The following is a 24510-nucleotide window of genomic DNA, read 5'->3' as shown; positions in this document are numbered from 1 at the left end:
GCTCATGCATTTTTCCCTCACATCTGCTGGTATGCTGCAACATGTTTTTGTGAGTGATAATATTGTGCTCAACTGAATATGCCACTTTCTAGCAGGTTTGTTGAGAAGTGAGAGGTGCACTGTGGTTGCTAGGTTTTTAGGTCTCGCCTAGGGACGCAGCACGAGGTGCACTGTGGTTGCTAGGTTTTTAGGTCTCGCCTAGTGACGCAGCACATGCGCTACTCGCTTAGCGAAATCTATTGTTGATTTTTCCTTCCGAAGGGGGAGATGTGCACGCGTACGGAGGACAGGAGATGTGAACGCGCACAGCGTCTCTTTTGCTCACGGCATTCACTTTTGTTGCATCTCTTGATCACCACTGCTTTATGACCCGTTTACTTTCTTCACTAAACAGGAGCAAAAGGAAAAGAAAGCCTGAATGCAATGAATTCTTTACATCAATGTTTTTGTTTTACCGACGTGTTCTCGGTCTGTCGTAAAGTGGACCCACGGCCACAACACTGACAGAAATGCACCAAATTACAAGTCCTGCTGTCTGGTTTCAAATGCTCATGTTTAAAATGCAATTTACAAAAACGTACACGTGTCTCTTCCACTGAAGCTCAGGAAGTGTCTGCTATAGCTTTATTTGAAGCCCGCAAACCTTACAGAGCTGAGAACATGAAGCGCAAACACAGGAGAAGGAAGGAACATGTACTCCAGCCTCAAACAAACAATAAGCAATGCGGGGGGAGTGTCTGAGAGCAGCGCAGCTTCTGCATCTCAACACCCGCCTCGTGAGCGGTACACAGGGATTCCAGCCGCTACCTTCCCCGGCTTTCTGAAGTGCAGACCCTGCAGCAGCCAGGTCAGCGGACTGGTGGGACATGTGCATGTGTTATTGTTGTCCTGATGGCTGGCTGTACTGACGTGCAAGTGCACCGCCATATTGGTGTCAGGCTGGGAGCCGGATTCACAATGAGGATGGGGTCCGAGGCGACTGGGTGGAGCATGTGAAGCGGGCACAAGGTGGCTGTCAGACCTGCGACCCGAGAACCCTCTTCTCTTGCTTGGGTATGAGAGTACTAACCGCATTAGTTGTTGTGTTCTTGGAACCTGTAGTCCTCTTTAATACTCGCCACTTCTGTTACTATTACCATCATGAAAACTTGCTGACACACTCTGAATGCTTTTGATTGGTTGTCTTCCACTAAAACTGACTGACCCGGTTACAAACTACTGGCCCTCTGTGTACTCATTGTCATCCCTTATTGATTCACCCCCCTTTATCCCCCAGAGAACCACCATTGTTAGCACTATTGTGAGAAAAGTCGAGGCACCTGCTGATGGTCAAAGCTGAGAGGTCAATAACAGAATGGACATGTAATCTAAGCTCTCCAATCAGCCTCCTGACCCTATCCGAGGACCTCAGTCGCTAACATGAAAAGACCCCACAGCTCCTATTCTGACACCAAACCTTACCCTAAATTCTCCTAAGCGCCTAAAAGCCCTTCAGTTTGGGTGCAAACGTTGCCAGCCCCTTGCTGGGGAAGCAAACTTGGCAGCTATTGCATTGCAAATGTTTTTTTTATAGTCACAATAAATACCAGCATCTTTTCTGCTGGATTCCCCAGAATGCCCTGGCCACTGCCAGAATATTTTGTTTTGTTTATTGCAGGAGTTACTTTTCTATAAATCACTTTGGTGACATTAGGGGTTCTTAACTTCCGTTGTGAATGTAAGTTTATGTGGTCTGAAATATACCCTGAGCAATTACTTTGTGTACGTTCGGTTCAGACACTCTTGGGTTTTCCTGCATTGGCCATCTCTGTGCTCTTTCTTGGAGTGACTTTGCAAAGGAGTTGTAGTAAAGACCACACTACATGGACAACTGTCAGTGCAGGGGGTGCGTAAATTTGATGTAATCCATTTGGATCACGGGGAGGGGCTGTCTACCAGAGTGCTGTTTCACATCTTCCACAGTCTCTGCGTTTTTCTTCTGCGTTGCCCCCTGCGAATGAAAGCAGCGCACTGACAAGCAGGAGCGATTCCACTATAGCGAGCTACTTGTCTTCCATTGCGCTACGAAGCCTTGTCAGGAAGCTGAACCGTTATTAAAATACAAACACAAGCTTACCACAATGCGTTGTTTAGAAAAGGCCAGCTCTAAACTGTCAGGTACTCGAATGAATATCGGCTTTATGTTTATATGCCATTATACAGGGGACAGTATATCTAGTGAGAAGACACCTTGGTACAGTGTGCTCCGGTGACAACGTTTGAACCTGAGGAGACGGAGGGACTTTCTGAGTGTCTGCAGCGGCACCTCGTTCACACCGAGAAGTGCCAGAGCTCTCTCATTGAAAGTAAATGGCCGCAAAAAGAGACTCCCCCCAGCACGTGCAGTCAGCGCAGGCACCCAGGACCTGCCAGCTTGAAGCGTTGACTCTTCTGATGGCTGTCTGTCTGTCCTGCTGCGACCCTTTTCGTTTTCGGCAGGAGGTTTATATAGTTCCTGAAGGAGGTGGTTTTTAGGTTTCGGTTTGAAATTAAAATATTGTCTGGGAAGGTCGTAAGTGGCGAATACATAAACAAGCATTTACAATGCAACAGGTCTCGCATTTACGCGAGTTTGAGCTGTTGACATTGTATATTACAATGCATTTTATTTATGTTTTGGTTTCTGAAACAAACAAAACGCATTGCCATTTTACAATGCCAATAGCTTAAACTCGAGTAAATGTGAGACCTATTGCATTGCAAATGCTTGTTATTACAAATTTGAAACTAGATGGATGACTGACAATCCCATGGCAAGTTAGTACACTTGCATAAAATATAGGTATGCTTACGACAATGCCAAACGGGTTTCTTGTGCCACTTTCATACGGCAAAAAAAAACATTTACTCTTATTAGGGAATATCTGATAAAAGCATCTAAAACTTCGTATAATCCTCATTTTTTTTTAAAACAAAATTCACGAAGGTCACGTAAAAAAAAATCTTTGGACACCCGTAATAAGAGAATGGAAGTGCTGATTGTTTTCTTCAGAAATGTTGCAAACATTCACGCCTTCTGCAATATTTATTCGGGAACTGAACAACTATCGCACAAAACCTCACTCGGAACCTACCTTGGCGGCTTTTTATTCCATAGGTAATCCTAATATCTCGCCTCTCCTGGAGGCCATTAATCTGGGCCCCCATTGGAACCCCTACTGCCTGGAGTTTGGGAACAGTTAGTCCGTGGCTAACCCCAGTTTGGGGGTAATTTGCTTGACACCTCCTTCTCTGGCTTGGAAGCATGTTGTATAAATAAATGAGGTGGCCGCCAGCGGTTTCGGCCTACTCAGCTGTTTGAGGAATATTTTGTGGCTACTACCCCCTCTACTCAAAGGATGATTGAGCACGACTTGAGTACTTCCAGACTAGATTATTGCAATGTTCTTTAATTAGGTGCAACCAAATCCTCTGTGAATAGGCCTCTGATATTCAGAAAGCAGCATCTTGTCTTCTATGCCACATTCTAAAATATTCTTTGGTTTCCCTATTATTTATGGAATCTTCATTGGCTCTCTATTGATAATCTGTAGAAAGCCATGACTTATTCTGGACCTACAAAAGTTTGTTATCCAACCATTTGCATTGAGTCGTACTCTACTCTCAGGTCGTCCGAATTTTCGGTGATCCCCTGAGTGAAACTGTCTAGGCAAGGAGGGCACTCCTTTGCTTTTCTGGTTTCCAAACTGTGGATGTATCTTCCTCAGAAGTTGCATGCACGTTCATCATTTGAGAAGTTTAGAAAGGTTTTGAAAATATGGCTATTCTAATCTCCACCACCAGTGGGACAGCCATGTGCATGAAAAAGAGAGTTGAATAGAATAGAACAAACTAGACTAGAAAAATAAAATGTAAGTTAGACTTTTTTTTTGAAAGGACAGTGTAGAATGGAAATAAAAATTTAAAAGAAAGAGGCAGAATTCTAGAACAAATTGCATATGAGAACAACAGAAACAGAGATGGGAAAGCAAGTAGGAAATAATGTGGGAAAAGGGATAATAAGAGAGAAGCATTAAAGTGACGAGCAAACCAGATAAGAATAAAAAAAACTTAAAGCGATTAAAGAGGAAGAGCGGGGGAATTAAGAAAATAAGTAAGTAGTAGAAGTAGAAAAATAGGAAAAGATGAGACAGAATTAAGGTGAACGAGGGCAGAAGAAGGGAAGAAGTCATGAAGGCCTGGAAGTAATGGGAAGGAGGTAAGAAATTTGATTAGGAAAGAGGGCAAAACAGTTAGAGATTGGGTTGGAAACTAGACCATTTGTAGCTGGAACACCTAGAGCAGTGGGATCCAGGTCTGTACATCTGGAAGTCAAGTTTCCCTACCGAGGCAAAGGCATTAACTTATTGAGAATGTACACAAAGTCACCCTACAACCAAGGCATTAATAGATAGCTCCCAGCTTTCACGAGGTTTCCTCAAATTATCTTGGGTAGAACCAATCTAAAGGTCGGGGGTATACATTTGTGTATGTCGAGCACATACCTTTCAACTATCGCTTCGCAAGAGCGTGCACGGTTGAGGCAGAGAGAAAGCGGCCTGGAGGAGACAAAAAGGGAGCCAAAATGTGGCTACCTCAGAATTCAAAGTGTGTGGCACCACCGGGTGCTGTTGAACTCACCTGAAGTGGTAGGTGCCGTCGCGCTGCCCGAAGCCACTGCCTGGAACCACGCAGATCCCAGTGTGTTCCAGAAGCTTCATGCAGAAGAACATGTCTGGAGCCTGACCTTGAGCCTGTGGACGAGAGGACAACTCTGCTTTAATGGATGTCCACATTGGCCTTCAACCTTCCCAGCCAATGAGTACCTCAGCAACCCAGAGATACAGCCAATGAATGCAGTCGCAGCTCTGCGAGGGGCCAGTGAGTGTAGCCCCAATACTGAAAGTCAGCCAATGGGTACAGCCTCAAAGGATAGAGGCAGCAGGACTGATATTCAACCAATCAGAGCAGCAGCAAAACAGTGAGGCAGCAAATGGGTAGAAATTCAAGACAGCCAATCGGTGTAGCAACACTGCTAGGTCGGCAACGGGTGCAACACAATTACTACCTTTAAACCGATGAAAGCAACACCAATACTGCTACTACCTAAGGCCTGCAGCTCCACCAGCCACCTAAAGTACAGAAGTAGTGCGGTCACACAACGAATGGCTGCACCAGCACTAATCAGCGTCCAATGGGTGCATCTGCAGCACCATCGTGGAATCAACAGGAACATCAGTTTCCCGAGCCAGCACTCACAGTAGCGCTCAATGGGTGCAGGAACCAATGACAACGGAGAGACCACACACTCAACAGAGAACAGCACACAAATGCAGCTGAACCTTGGGCAAGGAAGCCCCGGGAAGTGCAGGAACCAGCGCATGGTTTCTCAACCCAGAGCCTGTCATGATGGTCATTGTGAGTTTCACCAAGTGTATAACTACTGGAAGGTGCTGGGATTCACTGGAGCCAGAGGGCGAGCTGAAAGTACTCTGCATACCATGGAAGGGGAAGAATCCTCTGAACACTGAGTGAGCAAGGCTCCAACCAAGAGATCACAAACTCACTGAAGACTCCTCTGAACACTGAGTGAGCCCTGTCCCAACCAAGAGATCACAAACTCACTGAAGACTCCTCTGAACACTGAGTGAGTCCTGTCCCAACCAAGAGATCACAAACTCACCGAAGACTCCTCTGAACACTGAGTGAGCACTGCTCATTCCAAGAGATCACAAACTCACCGAAGACTCTTCTGATCACTGAGTGAGTCCTGTCCCAACCAAGAGATCATAAACTCACTGAAGACTCCTCTGAACACTGACTTAGCACTGATCCAACTAAGATTACAAACTCACTGAAGAATCCTCTGAACACTGAGTGAGCCCTGTTCTAGCCAAAAGATCTCAAACTTACTAAAGACTTCTCTGAACACTGAGTGAACCCTTCTCTATTCAAAAAATCGCAAACTCATTGATAAATCCTCTGACTGCAGCATCCTAACATTCACTGATTCCATCTCTAATGGTTATTTTCTGTGTCACCTCTGCAGCGTCCTGTGAACATTTATTGTCCCCAGCGCTACCAGTCCAACATTTTAATACGCTGTATTCAAAGGACTGTCCTGTGACAGTGTTGGCACTCTTCAGGTGTCTGTCAAAGCAGGACAAATGTGATGGTCCCTTACCTGTGCCAACCACATGCTGTCAGAACCCATGAAGGTTTCTATCAAAGTAGTTCCTTACCTCTGCCAACTTCACAGCCTTCTCTGGGATTTCAATCTTGGGGAAAGAGTACATCGCTCCCTGGACCGGGTTGCATCGGATTCCGGGTGCCTTATTCAGGATTTCCTCCGTCAGTGAGGCCTTCTCTGCCAGGTTACTTAGAACTGTCTTCCTCTCCTGCAGTGTGGAATGACAAAGCACAGACTCAATCATGGTGTTATTAGATATATCGAGCATCACGCATCATTAAGTTTATCACATGCTAAGCACTGAAGACAAGATGTTCCTCAGTCCCAGTGGTAGGAGTGATCAGAAGATATCGAGAACCTCGCACTAGACAGTGGATCTGTAATCGGATTCCTCAAACTTTAGGTTGTGGAGACCAATTTTATATAGTAACGTTTCACTTTTCTGGTGGAAGATGAGTCTTTGGAGCCCCGATAAATCCTTCACACTATGGAATTGGAGGAGTGTCATTCAACAACTCTAAAATGTGAGAAATAATGAAAAGACTATCACTCAATGACTCTGAAATATAAAAACTAACAATAGGAACATCACTCAATGAGAAGTGAATAGAGTCACCTTGGCCGCCTCCTTCGGCCTGTGTTTATTCAAGAAAATCACTCTGTTCCTACCTGTTGATCTATTAAGGACCGTTATTATTGGTCTACTTCTATCTAGAATGGACTATTTTAACTGTCTGTACCAGAATCTACCAAGATAATCATTGAATAAGCTTCAAGTCCTACAAAACGCAGCAGCTCGTGTGCAGACAAAGGTCCTTAGATACAGATCGGCCTCCCAAGCCATAAGAAAACTGCATTGGCTCCTGGTAGAAAAACTGATTTTGTTTAAAGACCTCTGCACAACCAATAAAGCTCTCCATGACCTCGGCCCTGCTTATCTGAAAAACAGATTTAGATGGTGCCACCCAGGATGAAATCTTTGCACCGCGCTCAGCAAGATATCTGGTAGTCCCTGCCTACAGATTGGCAATCCGGGGAGCCAGGAGCCCAGTGCGTTGTAGAGCCCGGAACTGGTACCAGTTACCGTTGGAGTTAAAAATGGCCCCCTCTTTACTGAAGTTTAGGAAGGAATTAAAGACTTGGCTTTTCAGGCATTATTAGTATCTCCATTTTTCTCTCCTGTTTATTTTTTCTTCTGCTTCTTTGAGCATCGCCAAAATGCCATTGGGCATTTGTTTGCTTAATCAAATCAAATCAAAATCAAAATCAAATCATCACTCTGGAATATTAGAACTAGCGTGATGAATATCATTCAATGAGTCTGGAATCTAAGAAGTAACAGGAGTAATAGCATTCAATGACTCTAGAATGTTAGAACAAATGGGAGGAATATCCTTCATTGATAATTCAATGATTCCCCCTCTGTGAAAAGTTTAAGGGTTATCATAAACGCAGATCTCTCACTTAGAAGCCAAGTGGGTTCAGTGGTATCCGCCAGCCTCTTCCAATTGCGAAAAATCAGAAAGATCGCTCACTTGCTGACCCACCAAGCCCTTGCTCAGGCGGTGTTAGCACTGGTTCTCTCACGCCTTGATTTTTCAAACGCTCTTTACATGGGCCTGCCACTATGCCTGCTCAATCGTCTTCAAATAGTCCAGAACCAGGCGGCAAGACTAAATCACTAACAGCCGAGATGGCAATCGGCCAGGCCTTGTCTGCAAAAACTTCACTGGCTGCCGGTGGCGCAACGGTCTGCATTTAAATCGGGCTGCCTTGCCTTCAAGGCAATGCATTGCAAGAGCCCTAAGTTCATCAACGACATGGTCACTAAGCATGTCCCCATGCGCAACTTACGTTCTTCCCATCTACATCTACTGTTCACCCCAGCCGTCAAACTCAAGCGACAGGGTGGCTGCAGGTTCTCCTACCTAGCCCCCACATTTTGGAATTCTCTCCCATTGCCAATCAGGAGCTGTGACAATCTACTGGGCTTCAGAAGGGCTTTGAAAACTTGGTTGTTTAAACAAGCCTACTAACAACTCGTACGCAACGCAATTACACAGCATCAGCGCCATGAAACCTTTGGTGACCATGGGTTTATAAGCTTCTGATAACTTAACAATGATTCTGGGATATAAGAACTAACGGGAGGACTGTCATTCAATGACTCTAGAATGTTGGAACAAGTGGGAGGAATATCATTCAATGACTCTGGGATATAAGAATTAACAGGAGGACTATCATTCAATGACTCTAGAATGTGAGAACTAACAGGAGTAATATCATTCAATGACTGGAATATGAGAGAATCAGTGAAAGGAAAATCATTTAATGACCTAAGAATAACAGTGAGCCAATAAAAATAATATAAAGCTAACGGGAGGACTATCATTCAATGACTCTAGAATATTAGAACAGATGGGAGTAATATCATTCAATGACCCTGGGATATAATAACTAACGGGAGGACCATCATTCAATGACTCTAGAATGTTAGAACAAATGGGAGGAATATCATTCAATGACTATGGAATATAAGAACTATCAGGAGGACTATCATTCAATGACTCTAGAATGTGAGAACTAACAGGAGATACATCTTTCAAGGAATCTAGAACATGAGTGAGACAGTGAAAGAAGAGAAGTGGAGAAGTGTGGCCCAGTGGTTAGAGGTGGCAGACCCGGAAGCTGAGATCGGCCGTGGACCAGGGTTCGATTCCCGGCCTCGGCGGGTCTCGGGCTCAAAAATTCCACGGACTCGACAATTCTCGCTCCGGTGCCTACTCGACTCACGGGGTCACACTCTGCGACTCTGGGCAATAGCTTGCTTAATCTCCACTACGGCCCCTCGCGGCGGGATGCCTGGCTTTCACCTTGTGGATACCCAGCCGGGGTATCTCACAGGGGAATACCAGGACGGGTTCCCTAAGCAAGCGCCTTGATACCTTCGGGTGATACGTGCGCTATATAAGTCGCAATACAAAGGAAAATCATTTAATGACTTAAGAATAACAGTGAGCCAATAAAAATAAATATAATTCAATAACTCTGGAACATGAGTGAACTAATGAAAGGAATATCATTCAACAACTCTGGAATATGAGAGCCATTGAAAGGAATATCATAAATCACTCAAGAATAGAAATGAACCAATGAAAGGAATACAATTCAATGACTCTGGAATATAAGAACTAATGGGAAGAATATCATTTAATGACTCTAGAATGTGAGAACTAACGGGAGGAATATCATTCAATGACTCTAGAATAACAGTGAGCCAATGAAAGGAATATCATTTAATGGCTCTAGAATAACAGTGAGCCAAAGAAAGGAATACCATTCATTGACTCAGGAACATGAGTGAGCTAATGAGAAGAATATCATTTAGTGACTGAGGAATATGAGTGAGATAGTTAATGGAATATTATTCAGTGACTCTGCCATATGAGTGAGCCAGTGAGATCAATATCATTCATTTCCAAGGGAATATGAGTGAGCTAACAAGAGGAATATCAGTGAGGGGAAACATCCAGAAATACGCTGCCAGAGCCATGCGTTCTGGAAGCCCGCAAGTGTAACCAAGGTTGCCCGAACAACGCATTTGCCTAAACCCCACATATAAGAGGTTAAGGCAATGCCCTCTAGGGTTCGAGATGGGCAGGGACTCGAAACAGGAGCGTTGTAACAGGAAGTGGACGGAGACAGGTAAGTGGGGCTGGGGCAGGGTATGGGGGTCGCTTTCTGGGGTCGCTGTCAAGTATTTAGGGCTCATGGAGGGGGTCAGGGTACTTTTAAGGAGGGGATAATTTTTAAGGGCTTGGGTCAGGGGGTCAGTGGAAAGTTTTTAGGGCTCAGGGAGGAAGAGGGTTCAAGGTACTTTTAAGGAGGGGCACGTTTTTAAGGCTCATGGCAGGAGAAGGGGGATGGGGGTAGCATTATGGGCTGGGTTTGAGGAATATTTAAGGAATGGGGCAATTTTAGGACTCAGGGCAGGTAGGGAAAGGCATGTGTCATAAAGGAATGCTAGGACAAGTCGCATTAGTGGTTCGGGTTGCATAGTAGAGGCACATGTGGTTAAGCCTTGCATGCCTCAATCATACAATCATTAGTGAAAGACTCAAGAACATGAGTAAGTTAAAGAGTAACTTAATGTAAAGTAAGCTAATAAGAGCAACGTCATTGAGTGCCAGAGGAATAGAAGGCGAGCTAAGGAGCAGGTCATTGGCTTGATGATTCAAGGAGGTGTGTTCAGAGCAGTCACTGGGTGGCTGAGGAGTATGAAGTGAGAGAGCACCAATGGATGACCAACATGAGATGGTCTAGGGAGGGAATATCACTGATGGAAAGACATTGTGGTAACAAGAGGGGCCACGAAGGGATGACTCGGGTTGTCAAGAGGACGTCATTTTAATAGGTGCGATTAGAGGTCTCGAGAAGCAGAGTTGACTCAACTCGTGAGGAGGTCATCGGACTCAGACACTAGGAAGAGTGTGACTGTATAACACCAGAGAGGGGTTGATGAGGTCATCGCAATATAACGGCTTCACGTGGTACAGTCTATTGACGCAGTCATTCACAGCCACTCTCATTTTCACCTATTCGCAGCACACGTGAAATACATTCTGAAATGTAGGTTTTCCCTCCATGTACCGCCTTCATTATTTTTATATGAATAAAGCTAAAGAGATGTGCACTGTTTTTTCGCAATGATACGTAAACAAGTTCTTCAGAAAAGAGCTTTGGGGGCGGCCGACCAGCGGGAGTCCTGCCCCCCCCCGGGGGGTTTTGGGCCGGAGGGGGGGCTGCTAGACCTGGGAAGAAGAGTGGACTGCCTTTGGGCTGGTTGGGCTGGGTAGGCTGTTTTTGGGCTACATAGGGTTTATAACCGGCCATTTCGTTTCACAGGGCACCATTTTGGTGGTCGTGACACGACAGCCGGTGTGGGAGGTTCTCTGGGGCTTCTCTTTGGTGGTTAACTTGGCTTCTTCCCTGTAGCTTGGCTTTCGTGTGTGGCAGTTTTACGGCCTAGCAGAGGTTTCCTGGTAGCAGCAGCTCGGTTGGACAGTGGAAGAAGTGTGGGCGGCAGCGAGTGTGGGCCTACCTTGAACGACCTGCGGCAATGGCGCATCTCGATAGCCCCAGCGTCCTGGAGGCCATCCGTCTGCTTAAAGATGCGGGCCGCATTGACATCTTGCGGCCTGACATTAAGGTGAGGCGCCAGCGACGCGCTGCGGGTGGCGTCGCTTCAGCGGTGCTTGCCTGTGAGCTGCCGCGGGCGCTGAAGCGCTTCCCAGTGGAGTCGGGCGTCGGGAAGGGTGTGGGGGCGTTGGGTGGGCCGTTGGGGGGTAGCACGGTCCGACGGGAGCTGGAGGCTTTGGTGTGGAGCGACGGGGAGGAGAGTACAGTGGGGTGGGGGACAGGGGGTGGGGGACATCTGGCGGGGAACTGGAGGTCGACACCGTTGCGACGGGGGGCCACTTGTCGGGGGATGTTTGGGGGGATCCCGGGGAGACTTTGGGGGGATGCAGCAGAGTGGGGGATGGTTTAAACCCCGGCATGTTGGACTCCACTTTTTTCTTTCAACAGGATTGCTTGGCGAGGGGCTCGGGAGAGCAGCATGCGGCTCCACTCCACTGAGGGGTTGGGCCGGCTCTGCCTCATATGGGCGGTCACGCTCCCACAAGAGACACGCTGGTAGGATCATATGAGAGGCGGGCGGTAGGTCCCCACCAGCCCAACCCCGAAGGGTCAATGCAGCCAACAGGGGACGGGGACTTAGGTCCGTCAGTCCGAATTGGGACCCAGAGGAGTGGCGCACAGGACAAAGGAGGGAGAGTGTGGATCTGGGAGAGCTGCTTCGCACATGTAGGGAACGAGCGGGGTTGAGCAGGCTGGAACCCGTAGAGGGCGGCCTAGGGCATGAACGCATGGGGACAGCCGGGCTGGAGTCCGTGTAGGGCGGCCTGTCCCAGTTAGACTATGACGAAGAGAGTGGAGAGGAAGGAGAGATATTTGCTCAAAGGCTGGGGTAGAGCAGGATGGGGAGGAACGGAGTAACATTTGTTGTTGTCTCTTGCAGAGTGAGCACGAGAGACCCAAGGCGGACACAGTGACGGCCCCTCCTGCTCAACTGGTTAGGCGGCGGGATCCGGTGTGGACGCCGACCTTGACGCCAGGTAAGGCATGGCATGGAGCAGGGTGCAGTACAGGCGGCGAGGGCCCCACGGGTCAGGGTGTTGGTTGGCAAGGATGCGAGGGGGGAGGGTGGGGTGCATTTGAGTAAAGGAACATACGTGAAGGACACAGGGGTGGGCGGGAGCAGGGACCTGGGCACAAAGGCGGAAGGGCGCTTGAATAAAGGCCGGTACGTAAAGGACACACGGGTGGGGCCGAGTGACAAGGGTACGGAAGGGAGCGGGGACCCAGGTAAGAAGGTGGACGGGGCGACCCCCAAGGAGGGTAAAGAAGGGAAGAAGAGTCACAATGTTCCGATATACAAGCTGCCATACATGGGCAATGCTAAGCCCTTAGGGGCCCACCTGTCGTTGGCAACCAAGGAAAAGATATGGAAGGGGGAGTACATGGATATACTAAAGTTGTTACATCGTGAGCTCACAGCAAAAGAGGGGTCGAAGGAGGATGAACTAGAGTTAGCAATGCGACCTAGCGTCCCATTGAACATTGAGAATTGGTCGGCAGGTTTCTTGATCTTTGCCAGTGTGTACTGCGACAATTACCCGGAAAGGTCGGTCGCGCTCTTCAAATACATGGACGTGATACGGCGGGTGCAGGTCACCTATGGGGGTTACGCGTGGTCGCATTACGACGAGGAGTTCAGGGTGCACAAATGAGGATTCAAGCAAGCCGGGCCGAAGACGGCTGTAATACCAGAAACCGGTCCCCGGAAGCTTGTTTCCTTTCCAGTAAAGAATTGGCTTGGTAGTTTGGTCTGCCCTGTTCCCATGATGCACTGGGCCAGGGTCAGACTAATTTGCATGTAGCCAGGTTCTGAGCAGGGATGGTGCGGTGAGCTAAAAAACGGTGATGGATCAAGCCCTGATCTTTTGACTGGGTAGGAGTGTTCTGCTTAATTCAGATACTCTGTCCATCACCACCCCCTTTATGAATCGTTTTGGCCACCACAAGTGTGGAAGGGTATGCTCAGATGTGAGTCCCTTGCTCACTGCACCATCAGGATTCAAGCAAGCCGGGCCGAAGACGGCTGTAATGCCAGAAACCGGTCCCCGGAAGCTTGTTTCCTTTCCAGTAAAGAATTGGCTTGGTAGTTTGGTCTGCCCTGTTCCCATGATGCACTGGGCCAGGGTCAGACTAATTTGCATGTAGCCAGGTTCTGAGCTGGGATGGTGCGGTGAGCTAAAAAACGGTGATGGATCAAGCCCTGATCTTTTGACTGGGTAGGAGTGTTCTGCTTAATTCAGATACTCTTTCCATCACCACCTCCTTTATGAATCGTTTTTGCGCATGTGGTGAGCCTTCTTAGAGCGTTTCAACGGTATCCCTATGGCCCCCTGGATGAGTGGGAATGGGACGTGATTATCTCCTCGGACGCGGCGGGGGTAGGTGGCTTCAGTCTGTACTGGCAAGGGAGGTGGTGCGCGGAGGTATGGCCCCCACACTGGCAGAACAGGGGGAGGAGCATTGCATTCTTGGAATTGTTCCCACTGCTGGTGGCAGTGACAATGTGGGCGCAGGAGCTGGCGCACAGAAAGGTGGTATTCAAAGTGGATAACATGTCAGTGGTACACGTCGTTAATAGACAGTCTGTCAGGGACGCACAGGTTCTTAAGTTATTGTGGGTTTTTGTACTGCAATGTTTGGAACACAACGTTTTGTTTCAAGCCCGTCATATGCCGGGGGTGGACAATGACATTGCGGATGTTTTGTCTCGCTCACAGTGGCAGAAGTTCCATAGGTTTGCCACTGAGGTGGACGAATACAAGACGCCAGTGCCGGCGGGGCTGTGGTTAGAAGGAGAGAACGGGTCCTACAATTGGTAAGAGGATCTGTGGCTGCTTCCACATGGAGCGCGTATTAACAGGCTTGGCAGGAGTTTCTAGACAGTGGCGGGGGGCGGCATGACAGCTCTGGGTGCGAGGTGAACAGGTGGTGCAGTTTATTCTGGCAATGATAGACAAGGGTATGTCGAAAGTGACGATTGCGGGGAAACTGTCAGCCTTAGCATTCATGGGGAAGATGTGATGGGGCTACGCACCGTCAGCGAGTGAATTGGGTGCACGTCTCTTGGAAGGATTGGAGAGGGGCACTAAGGCGCAGCAGCACCGTCCCATTATGGAGTGTATGCTGGGTGGTGTGCTACAGCTTTTACCGCAGATTTCCCGCAATCAGGAAGAGACAAATTAGTTTTCCACAGTCAAGTCGTGGATGTATTTCGGGGCATTTCGGTTGTTGGAACTAGTGGGGTCGAGGGGTCGGCAGGGTTTGCAATGGGGGAGGTGGAGTTGAGGTCCAGGGAGGTGTCAGTCCTACTACGGTGTTCAAAGACTGATCAAAATGGGGGGGGGGGGGGGGGAGTGGGTTGTCATGGGTCCAGTGATGGAGCGAGCGGTGTGCCCAGTGGTGTGGGTTAGCGTACAGGGCGTGTACAGTGACGGGTGAGGTTTTTCGACGGGCCTACGTGAGGCGGGTAATGGCAGCACAGCTGCTGTGGGTCCTTCGGCACGCCCTGCTAGCAATGGGTGAGGACCCCAGGCAGTTTGGGACACATTCTTTCCGCATAGGGGCCGTGACAGATGCGGCGCGAAAAGGATGGGGGAGGGAGGAGCTGATGCGGTTGGGGCAGTGGAAATCGGACTGTTACAAGACATACATCAGGTTGCGGGGTTGTGGGATGGAGGAAGAGGCCTGATTTGCTTACATGTGTGTCTTTTCAGGTGTGGTGGCGGGGCCGGACGCTGCAGGACTGTCCATCCTCATCGTAGGGCATTATTTTGTGAAGCGAGCGGAGCAGTCAGAATGGGATAAGCACAAAAATCTTAATTTAGCGTTGGACCCTAGGCTTAACAGTGGTCACTGGCAGGGGAAGGGGGGCATGAGGTGGCACGAGCTACTTCCGGCATTGAATAAATTAGTCAGGGGGGGGTCCTTATGTCCTGGTCCTGCATTTAGGAGAGAAGGATTTAGTGCAATGTAAGGGCTTGGCATTGATGAAACAAATGAGTTGGAATTTGTTGGAGATTCGGAGGCAGTGGGCAGGTTGCCATATAATATGGTCTGAATGTATACCTCGGAGGATTTGGAGAGGGGCCGAGCGGCCAGCGGCGATAGATAGGGCGCGCAGGAAACTCAATAGGAACATGAGAATTTTTTGCGACAAGGAAGGATTTGGGAGGATGGAACACCCGGAGCTGCGTTATGCAGCAATATATTTCTTTAGGGAGGATGGGGTGCATCTATCCCGGTATGGCATGAAGCTCTACATAGTGCAGCTGAAGGAGGCTTTGGACAGGGTGATAGGTGTGCCCAGGTTCCCGAAGACTCAGGATGCCTTATGGGGGTGGGTCGAAAGCCAGCAGGGCCGACTTTCGAGTGGCGTTTTTTCTAAGTTTTGTCTGAGATATAATAAGGTGGTTTACAGTTATGAAGGGACATAAGAAGTTTACATAGGTAGGTGTAGAGAAGTTAGAAATGGCAAGTTTATTTCAAAATTGTTGCAGGGGGAACATGTTTAGGGGAGGGGGTGGAGGGTAAGGCAGGAAGACAATATTTAGTGAAGATTCGTTTTGTACGGCACAGGCCAAGGGAATGTGTTTGTAAGGTGCACCTGATTCCAATAAAGCTGCCTTTTTCACACCAACAAGCTGGTCTGTGGTCTGTGCTGACCCCCCCCTCCCTGCGGCCCAATAGGGCTTTGGGGAGGGGGGGGCAACCAGCGGGAGGCCTGCCCCCCGGGGAGTTTTGGGCCAGAGGGGGGGCGGCTGGACCTGGGAAGCTGGTTGGGCTGCCTTTGGGCTGGTTGGGCTGTTTTTGGGCCACATAGGGTTTATAACCAGCCATTTCGTGTCACGAGGCACCATTTTTGTGGTTGTGACACGACAGCCGGTGTGGGAGGTTCTCTGGGGCTTCTTTTTGTCCTCCCACCCACCCTGAGAACTTTGTTTTCACCTTTTTTCCTTAGAACGGTATTCCTCAGGTTTTTTCTGGGTGGCTGTTTTAGCCTTTTAGTTTTGCAGGCTGTTTTGCTTGGGAACAGGTGCATGGGGGGACTTTGTACAGGTGTTGGTGTGGTGCGTTATTGTTGCTGGGGGCATTTTTTCTAAGTTTTGTCTGAGATATAATAAGGTGGTTTACAGTTATGAAGGAACATAAGAAGTTTACATAGTTAGGTAGGTGTAGAGAGGTTAGGAATGGTAAGTTTGTCTCATAATGTTGCAGGGGGAACATGTTTAGGAGAGGGGGTCGGGGGGTAAGGCAGGAAGACAATATTTAGTGAGGATTGGTTTTGTACGGCACAGGCCAAGGGAATGTGTTTTTAAGGTGCACCTTGTTCCAATAAAGCGGCCTTTTTCACACCAACAAGCTGGTCTGTGATCTATGCTGCCCCCCCCCCCCCTCCCTGCGGCCCAACAGGAACCCGGATGAATCAAAGCAAAAAAATGCCAACTTACAGCAACAAACTGTTCGTATGAGGGGTCTCCTGGCTGAGGCGGGTTCATGATGACGTCAAGCAGAGCCTGGCCTATGGCTGGCGGGCAGAGGCGCACGGACACCAGCTTAGTGAGCTGTTGCTTCACTTCTGGGTCCATGTTGATGACCTCCATGTAACCCCCACGGAATCCACACCTACGAGGCACCGAGAGAGACACAGGTTTAAGAAGCAATCTGTCAGAACTTAAGAGTATAGGCTAAAAAAATCAAGTTATCATAATCCTCACTACTTATATCTTTAGAAACCAGGAGGGGCCCTGGGCAACGAGCTCTTGACATTTGTAAATAAATATTAGCACATGTACCAGATATAATCCACTCGAATCCATGGAGGAAAAAGCATCACAACATGTTTTACCTTTGCAAATTTGAAAAGGGAAATGGGGAAAAAGATTGAATGCAAAGCGGTTTTCTGGTAAAATAATTACTCCCTAGAGAACAGCGACAGTTTTCTTTCACTGAGGAATGTGACATTGAATCATTAAAAAAATTGATAACCTATTCTTACATTTTTTTCAAAACGCTAAATAACTTGTAAAACTTTAAAAAAACACATTTTACTTAAAAAAATATATAATTTTTTATTGAATTTTAACAAAGTGTAATCATAAACATTGTACTTGCAACCATCTTGGTAGTACGCATAATTATTCTGCACAATGGTTATACATTGACAGGATGTCTCACACCCATATCTTTTTCTGTTCCCTTACACACACTGTGCACACTGTCTGTGCAGCGCACTATTCGATGTCCCCCATCTCATCTGTGGCTACATGGATTGAGGAAAACAATATTCTTTCAAAATTTCAGGCAGGGTTCAGACTTGAAACCAGCACCATAGATCAGGTCTTTAGATTTTGTTGTGTATGTTGGAAATATGTAAACTTAAGAAAGGGACATTTATACGTAGCCTTTGTAGATCTTAAACCTGCATTGGATTTGATTCCTAGGGGTTTATTATGGGAGTCAATGAGATGCCAAGGGTTGCCAGCTAACCTTCTTGAACAGATTATGAGGCTACATGAAAATAATTATGCCAAGGTTAGATGGAGTCCAAGGGGCGGATAACAGGACCTATCTCCATAAAGAGGGGGGTTCGCCAAGGATGTGTACTGGCACCCACGTTATTCTCATTGTTCTTCATCGATATTCCAAACTTTGTGAATGGTTGTAAAAACGATTCACCAAAATTAAGGGGAGAATTGGTACCAGCACTTCTTTTCGCTGACCATACAATATTAATATCACAAACACCCATGAGGTTACAATGCTTAATAAATTCGTTCCAAACATAGTACAACAATAAAGGCCTTCAGATCAATATCAGCAAGACTAAATACATGGCCATAAACCCACACAAAACATTTCGGGAAAATCTGGTTTTGAATGGTCAAAAGTTAGATTACGTACAGAGTTTTTGTTATTTGGGTGTTTCTTTGGATACTAAACTATCATGGAAGACCCAAATAGAAAAAAGTAAGATTACCTGGATGCAAAATACGTTACCAATCATGAAAAGGCATGGGAATAGTCTTACTAAGGCTGTTTCACCAGCATTAGAGGTGTTCAAATATAAAGCCCAATCTGCTGCATTATACGGGCGGAAATATGGGGACCCTCTTCCAAAAAGAATTTTGAGCTGGGGGAAAATAAATTTTATAGAGCCTTGTAAAGGCTTCCCGTACGTACACCATTAATACCAATTGTTCTTGATTTGAATATAAAACGGACCGATCACTATGCAGTCTTAAGACCTCTCACATAATGGGTGAGACTTTGGTCAACTCCGAAGTTGTTAGATTATAAGGCCGGTCTAGAAGAGATAATAGAATTGGACCAGAACAAAAGTATTACATGGCTTAGACATGTTTGTCTGTGGCTGAAAAGGATTGGTTTATCGCAGTATTGGGATGAGCCTTGTACATTGACCCAAGCCTCTAAGAAGGTATTAAAAATTACTTTTTGGACATACATCCAAAACAGTGTGCCATATGATTTAGCAGGTAGAATCCTAACAACTAGATTCCTCTTGTTCAAGGTTAGGGCATATTTTGAGCAGTTCTTGTATGAGGTACATCGCCCACTTGCCAAGACACTGTATATGAAATTTAGATACGCGGTATTGAATATTAATACAACTGTAGCAAGATGGACTAATAATCACACTGAAAAGATAGACACTTGGTGTACTCTATGTTCAGGTAAAGCCAAAGAAGATGAGTTGCACATTTTTTACTTCTGTCCTGCTTATGCCAAAGCTAGGAAAAGATGGATCAAACCGACCTGTTTAAACCTAGGTACGAGATCATGCAAAGAGGTGGAAAGGATTTTAAAAACTGATACTGCATAAGTCATTGTCTTTGGCATTAGTAGATTTCTTCTGGCAATACGTTTTTACGAGCTAAAGTAGGCCTAAAACTCTAGTGAACTGTCCGTACTATATTAAAATTGGTTTAAACAATACAGTGTTTTATTGACATGATATTGATATTTGCACCTTGTATTAACAAATGTATAGTTACTAAGTGTTTTGTACTGTAATACTGTAATTTTTGTGATTGGTTGAGGAACTCAAGCCTAAATATTATGTGTTTTCCCTTTTTATTCATTGATGCCTTTTTAACAGATTTATTCAAATATTAATGTTTTAATATTAAGAAGTAAGGGTCATATACTCCCCATTCCGTATTTCTCCTGTACAAACTGCTCGCATGAACTTCTATTTGGACTTTTGTAATTATATAATAAATTGCATGTTTTTATGTATCTTTTATGGTTATAATGTACCGAAATAAAGATTTTGAAATGAAATTAAATGACAGGATGTCTCACACCCATAACTTTTTCTGTTCCCTTACACACGGTCTGTGCAGCGCACTATTCGATGTCCCCCTCTCATCCGTGGCTACGCTAGGTGCATGGACATTAAGGCGTTCCTCATTTCTATTAATCATTCCACCCACTTCTACAGGTCTTCATCCACTTTATTATTTTTTTTGGTCTGTTTCATTTGTTGGGTATCCGCGACCAACCATTACAATACATCCTTCTTCCACATCTCGATCTAGGGGAGGGGGATGTGATGCGACCCAATTCTGCATTCAGGCATCGCAAAATCAAGCGCCAACATGCATTTTCCAATTTTTCCCCTTCTATTCCTTGAGGATACCTAGCAGGCACATCTGTACCGTCCCTTCCACCCTGATCGCCTTGATGCGTGTTCATTGCCCCAGTACCCAGTAGCTTGACATGGCGGGCATACCCAGGTCATGTGCAGAAAGTCTCAGTGACCCCACAAATTACTACTTTCCCCCTTAGCTGCCATGTTGTGGGGGTCTCAGTGACCCCCACAATTTTTTTTGCATGCTCCGCTAGCAACCCTATTGCAGCATCTCAGTAGCCTCATCGGTCACTTATCACCAGAAGGGCTTGCTCTTCACCTGTCCAGGCAGGCGAGTCTTGAGTGATTTGCAGTCACACGCCCTGGTACTCTAGGAACTATTAAACAACCCACTATCAGGGCCAGAGATAAGAATGTGTAGGGTGGGCAGCTGCCCAGGGCCCAGCATCAGTGTGTCACAGTTAGGCCATTGTGGCACACACCTCCTCTTGTGCCCCCTGCCAATCCAACTGAAAGATAGAGGTCTCATTACAATTCGGCTCACAGAGGGCCCCCTCTCTGAGTCTTGCAGACCTGGTGTAGGGAGGCGAAGCTTGGGGAGGGGGCTCGTCTGGTCCCACGTACAAGGAGCCCTCCTGCTGGCTGCCTATTTAGAGGCCCACTGGATGTCCAGCAGTTTATGTCCATCCCAGTGATAACCCTCTGAGAGGATAAGCAACTCTCGCACCTTCAGCCCTTTCTGAGCTGTAAAAGGGGTAAGAAAGAGGGTCTGCATCCCAGGAGGGGTCTGCCCAAACAGCTTAAGGAGCAGGGTAATCTATTGAGATGCAAACAGCCCTGAATGTGTCACCTTGTATACAAATTAAAGAGGCCGCCTTCATTCCTGTTCTCCCCGGGAACCCAAATGTCCTAGAACCGTCCCTGCCCACAGCGTGTCATCTAATGGCACTCGAAGTGCTGTTTTACCAGCAGGCACTTACTCTCCCATGAAGCCCTTGGAGATAGAGTGGAAGGACGCCAGTTCCAGGCTGTTGGAGTACTTGGGGCCCATCTCGAACAGCACCTTCTTGAAGGAGTGGAAGGCACAGCCCTGAGCGTAGACATTGTCCTGGTACACCTGGGAGATAAAGACAGAAAGGAGCCAATCACCAGATGCATTATTCTTAATAATTCGACTAGGCCTACGGCCCAATCCCTGCTCTAGGTATAATTCTCTGACGTGCCAATACCTACTCGCCACTTTCTGCAATACCAAAATGCACTGTACAAATTTGTGCTGGAGCAAAGCTCATTTGCATACACATGCCACGCCCACCACCCCCTATGCAGTCATGCAAACTGTGAAACTCATTAGCAAGGCTGGACTGGCCGTATCAGGAATCGGGCGTTTTCCCGGGATGCCGAAAGGTTGGGGGGTCTCTTCGGTTACTGGGGGCTGGTTTTGTAGCAGTGCTGCAGTTTGAAAGCACTGCAGAATTCATTGCATATCCAACAGTTTTCAGGCAACAATAAACGTGTCAAGATAACCGGTAATTAATGTACCTGCCGGAGAGAGGTCCTGATTCACAGAACTAATTTAAGACAAAATCCTAAACTTACTACCATTTTGGTATTTACAGAAGGCTATTCACAGAAGGTACTTATTCATTTTGGTATTCACAGAAGGCACTTACTCATTTCGGTATTCACAGAAGTTAGGAGTCCTACCTTCAGGACTCCTAAATGCCTTCTGTGAATACCGAAAGTCTTAAAGTTAGGATTTTTCTCTGTTTAAGAGTAGTAAAGTTAGGACTCCTAATTTTAGGACTCCTAAAATGAGCAAAATCCTAACTTTAAGGCTTTGGGTAATCACAGAAGGTCCTAAAGATCCTAAAGTTAGGAGTCCTAACTTTACTACTCCTAAACTGAGAATAATACTAACTTTAAGACTTTCGGTATTCACAGAAGGCATTTAGGAGTCCTAAAGTTGGGAGTCCTACCTTCTGTGAATACCGAAATGAGTGAGTGCCTTCTGTGAATACCAAAATGGTAGTAAAGTTTAGGATTTTGTCTTAAGTTAGTACTGTGAATCGGGCCCAGAGATCGGAGTTTTGTCCAGCAGCAGTTTTGCCTCATCTAAGGTAGCGCAAAGGGTTAATATGCCTGTTGCAAGGAACGTGCACCATGCACAAAGCACAACAGTATTTTATGTGCATAGCTCAGTCTTTTACTGCTTTTTGCCACAGAGATCATTTTGTCACTATGCAGTTCATAAATTAAAATCGTAATCTAGGTTTGAAAGTTATATTTTTTGGGTCAAATCTTTCATTATCTTAATTTTGCTAAAAAAAGGGTTTGTTTGGGTAGAAATAAATTCTTATTTGCAAAGTCAACCCTAACCACTGTGTTATGTTCTGAATCCTGAGTTAGTGCTTCTACAGACTAAACCCTCTTAAAAAATGTCTACCAGTATGCATGACATGTGAATCCTGCACGTTGTAGGCCCCTTTTCTCTTATTTACAATTTTCTATACACAGATTTACACACATACGATTCATTGTCTCTGTATTTGTGTGTGATGTAAAATGCTCCGACACCATGAACTGGTATGAGAGGCACTATAAAAAAAATCAAATACATGTGAGAGGGGCTATGGAGGGATGAGAGGGATTGTTGGAGATCGATAGTGAGAGAATCATCAAAGAAACCCTATAAAGATTGCCGTATCATTTACTATGCTTTAAAAACGAATACAATTGAATATGTAATGAAAGGTGTGTTGTTGAATGCACCATTCTTTCCCAAATGTTCTTGGGAGGAGAACAATACGAAGCCTCCTTGTAGTGGTCAGGCTCATTTGCTTTGCACCTTTATCGGTGCAGGTCTGACAAAATGTGCCGGGGCTGCTTCATGTTCCTAGTTAGTCTCGCTCATGAGGGTGTCTACAGCGCACTCAGCGCCCAGGACACTGCGCACTGCACACAGCTGTGGACCACCGGTGAGGTGTCTGAAACACATCCAGAGGCTCAGGAGTCATGGCAATTAGGAGCGAGGGGCTGCAGACCAGCGGGGTGGAGAGAGGGGTGCTGTAGGGTTAGGTTATAGCCAAAAGGTTGGACCTCCATTAAAACAATTGGCGACGACCGGAAAAACAACATTACAGGCCACCGAGGACGAAAAGCAGCAACTTGACTATTATCGACTGTATATTTTATTGTTGATGAAGTTGGCTCGAACCGGCATTGTGAATCCTCCGACGGTGGCTCCTAGGAGCCAACGTGTAAGCAGGTGCTGTTAATATTAGTTTACTTCGGTAAAAGTGAGGAGATTACCGTTGCCGACTGTGTGTTAATTATTTTGTTCAATAGTGTCATTGTATGCATTTGATTATGAATTAATTGTACACTTTATAGCAATATAATTTTTTTCTTAAATGGAGGGAAACATGTTGTAGGGTTTTAGGGCCCGATTCACAGAATGGACATAAGACTAAATCCTAAACTTACTACTATTTGGTATTCACAGAATGCACTTACTACTTTCGGGATTCACAGAGTGAACTTACTACTTTCGGTATTCACAGAATAGATTTAAGACTACTAACTCTAAATCCGAAATCGGGGAGTAAATTCCGTCCCGGAGGCGGAGCTTCCGGCTTGGGGGCGGAGCTTGCGGCCCGGAGGCGGAGCTTCCGGCCCGGAGTCGGAGCTTGCGGCCCAGAGTTGGAGATTTCAGCATGGCAAAAATCCCCACCTCCGAGCTGGAAGCTCCGCCTCCGGGCCGGAAGCTCCGCCTCTATACCGCAAGCTCCGCCCCCAAGCCAGAAGCTCCGCCTCCGGGACGGAATTTACTCCCCGATTTCGGATTTAGAGTCAGTAGTCTTAAATCTATTCTGTGAATACCGAAAGTAGTAAGTTTATTCTGTGAATCCCGAAAGTAGTAAGTTCACTCTGTGAATCCCGAAAGTAGTAAGTGCATTCTGTGAATACCAAATAGTAGTAAGTTTAGGATTTAGTCTTAAGTTCATTCTGTGAATCGGGCCCAAAGTTCTTGCCAAATGTAGGAATGTTAGGGGCGGGTTCTAAAGAATGTTGGGATGGAATGCTATGACGCAGTGGGCGGAGGCGGTCGGCGCTGAACGCCCACGCCCACGTTTGAGGAGGTCGAGTACTGCGCTCTCCACTCGTGGGTTTTCGATCAATGTAGGTTAATTCCAACTACTACATTCAACACTTCTGCGTGAAGAAGTTCAGTACAACAAGGAAGGGGCCAAATGGAAGGGGCGGTGCCAGCGTTGTACCCAAGAAATCTCTGCAAGAGTCCGTGCATCAAAGCATGACCCAAGGCCCATATACTCGCTCAGTTGTATGGCTGGGCTAGAAAACTACGGGACAGTCCTGTATTAAGCGCTTCAGTGCCCCGCAGAGGGGTAGTAACATCACATACCTCGTTCATTCGCCGTTGTTTGTATAGAATCACAACTTCCATATAATGTCGCGAGTCCCTCCGAGC

General features: G+C 46.6%; 1 protein-coding gene across 6 annotated transcripts in view; it reads right to left on the bottom strand.

Moving 5' to 3' along the window:
- The window catches only part of LOC144828423 (alanine aminotransferase 2), a 690396-nt gene that overhangs the window by 14392 nt on the left and 651494 nt on the right, over window positions 1-24510 (bottom strand). For all 6 annotated transcript variants that reach the window (XM_078686552.1, XM_078686556.1, XM_078686555.1 and 3 more), the window contains 4 exons: window positions 20999-21135; window positions 16855-17029; window positions 6261-6416; window positions 4660-4772 (listed from right to left, as the gene is read on the bottom strand). In XM_078686552.1, coding sequence (XP_078542678.1) covers window positions 4660-4772; window positions 6261-6416; window positions 16855-17029; window positions 20999-21135 — 581 coding nt within the window. The remainder of the gene's footprint in view (window positions 1-4659; window positions 4773-6260; window positions 6417-16854; window positions 17030-20998; window positions 21136-24510) is intronic.

This window comes from Lissotriton helveticus, chromosome 4_1, assembly GCF_964261635.1.
Source record: "Lissotriton helveticus chromosome 4_1, aLisHel1.1, whole genome shotgun sequence".
Taxonomy (NCBI): Eukaryota; Metazoa; Chordata; class Amphibia; order Caudata; family Salamandridae; genus Lissotriton; species Lissotriton helveticus.
Note: the sequence above shows the minus strand (reverse complement) of the source record. Positions and strands in the feature narration are given on the sequence as shown.